Genomic DNA, 4,036 nt, shown 5'->3' on the forward strand with positions numbered 1-4,036 from the left:
CCTGTATGTCCACTCAGCCACAGTCCTTATTCAATCTGCAGGCAATTACTCTCAGAAGTGGAGGTCACAGTGGAGGCGTCGGAGGGCGGAAGGCGGCCCCTCAGTGTCTCTCCTCTTCTGAGATTGTGTAAAAAATAGTGCTGTCAAGAGATTAAAAAAAAATAGAGATTAATTAATTATGATTTTTAATTAATTGATCTAATTAATCTCTTTTTTAATCTCACCTAAAAATAGCTGAGGAAAGCCCTCAACTTATTGTGGCAGACCAAAAGACTGATATAACAAAGAAAGTGACTTTATAAAGTCATTTATTGTTTAACAAACGTTAAACAGATGCAACCATTTACATACTGTTGTATTCTTTTGTAAAATAAGTGGAAAAATAAATACAAATAAAATCAAATAAATTAAGTGCTGCAAGTTAGCACATCAGAGTTGCTCTTTTCTGAGCAATACAGCACTGAAATTCCTCTGCTTCAGATAATGAAAAATAAAACTGACATTGCAGTGCTGCAAGTTAGCACATCAAAGTATTCTTCCATCACAAAAAAAAGTGCTGAACATCAAGCAATCTATTCTAGTAAGCTACAAATGACACAGCAGCTATGCTGACCACATGTGTCTCATTTCTTCTTCCTCAGCCAGTCGCTAAGACACACCAGCCTGGTAACATTTTCTGGAAGCAAGGCTGCCCTTTTCTTTTGCACTATGTGGCCTGCAAGGCTAAAGAGTCTCTCACAGGGTACAGAGGTAGCTGGGGAGGCCAGGTACTTTTGTGCTAGGACTGACAGCTTTTCATAGACTCCTGAGTGAGCATACCACCACTGCAGGGGACAGTCATCAATACTGATGCTGGGTTCTGCTCTGTAGCGCTGCAGCTCTCCAGACTCAATTCCATCTTCTGAGTCAGAGTCAGACCCCAGAAGGAGTTCGCTCCTCCTCTTCTTCTGAGCTGGTCCATCATCCTCTGTGGAGGGCTGGAGACTATCTGCTCTTCTGGGCTCTGCTGCCTGGAGCATATTCTCCAGAATGGTCCACACCTGAATGAATGAATGAATGAATGAATGAATGATTGTGATTAAAACTAAGTGCTTTTTTTTATTTTATTTAATCTTGTAAAGAACTTTGTGTTCCATATAATAAATAAAAGTTTGATTTGATAATGAATTGGACTCATTAGTCCAGCTTAACCTTATTGTCCTACCTGTTCCCTCTTTTCTCTTGGAAGACATTTCAAATCCTTAAACCGTGGATCCAATGCTGTGGCCACCTCGAACCATATCTCGTTGCCATTAGCTCGTCGTGCTGCCAGATCCTTCTGGAAGGCATTCTTGAACTTCACCACGTAGGCAGGATCATCATCAGTAATGTCCATGACACGGTACAGATGGCGAAAAGCAGGCAGCACTACAGAGCAAGAGACGTAGGCCTCACCACCCAGCAGCTCTGTCACATACCTGCAGAGGTGGAGAGGTTTGCTAAATAAACCTAGCTGGATTCATTTAAATCAAAGTGTAACTGATTTCCAATTTAATTGTCCTTAAAAGTTCCTTGTTATGTTCATTAATTTTGATTTTACACATGTAACAGTAGTTTATATAATTAAAATGGGAAGGTGTTTATTTGAACTTACTTGCATGGTTCAAGCAGGAGCTCCAGCCTCTGCAGTTTCGCCCACTCAGCTTCGGTTGGCAAGACCAACCTGTGGTTCTGTTGGTCCAACGTAGCCTGGACAGCCTCTCGGTTACATAGGAGGCGTGAGACCATTGCGAGAGTCGAGTTCCACCTGGTGGGTACATCCTGTATAAGTTGATCGCTCTTCTTTCCGAGTGCTACTTGTTGTTGGTTAAGTTCTGTGGTACTCGCAGGGCTTTGTTTAAAATGACCAACAATCTTGCGGCACTTTGCCAGTACACCGACAAAACCACTGCTATCGAGACATACCGTGATGGTCCTCTGGAGAATGTGAGCATTGCAGGCGATGTGCTCATATGGAAGTGCTCTCATAGCAGCCAGCATGTTTGCTGCGCTGTCTGTGCCAATGGTGGATATCTTGTTTTCAATACCCCAGTCATTTGCTACCTTGAGGAACTGTTCGGCGCATTTATCAGCAAAGTGCCTGGTTTCTGTTCTCATGACGGTCAGTGCAAATGAGTTGAGGTTCCACTCACTATCAATAAAGTGTCCAGTCACCCCAAAATAGCTGTGGTTGCCAGCTGAGGTCCAGTGATCTCCGGTTATAGCAACACAGTTGGGAGAATCCTCCGCCAAAATCTCAAGTTTGTTTTTCTTTTCGCCGTCGTACATTTTGTTGATTTTGGTCGTTACTGTAGTCCTGCACGGCGGCTTGTATGACGGGTCATTGGACGCAATTTGCAACACCTCTGTCAATCCTTCGTCCTCTACTATATTTATCGGCCTACAGTTCATCGCTATCCACTTGGCAATAACATTAGTCAGCCTGTCGGTCGCAGACTTGCTCATACGAGGGGTATTCTCTAGTTTTGTTTGGCGAAAAGCTTTGCTCTGGCTTGCTATATTGCTAACGTCTTCACTGCTAGCTGTTGCTGCACTCGCGGCTGGGTGCTTTGCGTTGAGGTGATAGGCCAAACTTGAGCTGCTTCGGTGGTAAGCAAACTCCTTCTTACACTCTAGGCAGACCACTTTACCTTTGTCAATGGTGCCGTCGGGGCGTTTATGAAATACAAATTTCCCGTTCATTGGGCCAACAACTCTCAGATGCGCCTCCATATCCACACTGTAAGCTAATCACCACTTCTCACCTTGACCTCACGACGTGACTCCACCCCCAACAAGTCAAGCACAAGGAGCCCAGCACATAAAAACGGATTTTATAACATAGCAACTCTCATACAAAATCAATGACGTCAAGAGATTAAAAATTAGATTAACGAGATTAAAAAACATAACGCGCTAAATAGCATTGTAATTAATTAATCGCAATTAATGCGATAATTTGACACCCCTAGTAAAAAACACAAGTCAATGTGGTTTTACAGACACTAGTGCTAAAAAAACATACTGATTCAACCTCTTTACTCAAATAAAAGTGAAAAAGTGAAATACTGCATGTCTCAGCTGTACTAATTTACTGTTAATTTAGTTAGCTATAAGCCTCAGATGAGCACGGACCTTTTAGATATTACATTCTTATTGGTTCAGTACTATATTCGGACACAGCTTCCTATCCTCCCTTCCTTCCTCCCAGCTACCCTTTAGATGAATAGATTTGTTTTAACATTAAATACTTATTCTTTAAATCAGCGGTCCCCAACCCCCGGGCCTCGGTCGTTTGGTACCGGGCCACGAGAGTTGAGGCTCAGGTGTGAAATGTGTGGTTTTCAGGGTTTTTATCGGTTTCCAGCGTTATTTTGTTATCGTTTTTATCGTTAACTCGGTTTTCCTAGGTTTTTTCACGTGTGTTATGAATAAATCTTTTTTTCGGTACCGGTACTGGTTTTACTCTGTTGTATTTATCCGCGACACCTTAAAGGCCGGTCTGTGAAAATATTGTTGGGTATAAACCGGTCCGTGGCGCAAAAAAGGTTGGGGACCGCTGCTTTAAATAATGTTTCCTTTTATAAAAGTAGGATAATGAAAAAACATTTATCATAAAATGTATTATTGACACATGTTTGTGGCAATTAATATGTGAATCAACTAAATGGGGCGGGGGGGGGCCCAACTGGTCTTAAACTAAGTGTTGGGTCTGTGTTTCCACAAGCCCCGCTAATTCTAGAGACTTATTCATCATGAAGAAAACAAGACAGTCGATCGATCGATTAGTTGCGCAAGGGAGGCCTCGTCTGTGTCCACCACGAAAATAACCCCCAGATCTGACCTCCTCCTGCTACCTTTTATTGAGAGACAGTTCACACAAAACACGTTCTAAGACAAAGCATTTTATGTATATGTGTGAACTTCTGTAAGAGTGTGTGTGTGTGTGTGTGTGTGTGTGTGTGTGTGTGTGTGTGTGTTATGCGAGAATGTGTGTGTGTGTGTGTGTGTGTGTGTG

The 4,036-nt window shown here is 42.5% G+C and overlaps 1 protein-coding gene across 1 annotated transcript; it reads right to left on the reverse strand.

Moving 5' to 3' along the window:
* Nucleotides 1-210: 210 nt before the first annotated feature.
* LOC308398965 (E3 SUMO-protein ligase ZBED1-like) lies at nt 211-2,947 on the reverse strand. The gene is made up of 3 exons (XM_080885867.1): nt 1,634-2,947; nt 1,205-1,457; nt 211-1,040 (listed from the first exon to the last, which is right to left on the reverse strand). Exons 1-3 carry the CDS (start codon nt 2,749-2,751, stop codon nt 624-626), a joined length of 1,788 nt encoding a protein of 595 aa, XP_080741993.1. The 5' UTR covers nt 2,752-2,947; the 3' UTR covers nt 211-623.
* Between the last annotated feature and the right edge of the window lie 1,089 nt (nt 2,948-4,036).

This window comes from Rhamphochromis sp. 'chilingali' (assembly GCF_963969265.1).
Source record: "Rhamphochromis sp. 'chilingali' genome assembly, chromosome: 6".
Lineage (NCBI taxonomy): Eukaryota > Metazoa > Chordata > Actinopteri > Cichliformes > Cichlidae > Rhamphochromis > Rhamphochromis sp. 'chilingali'.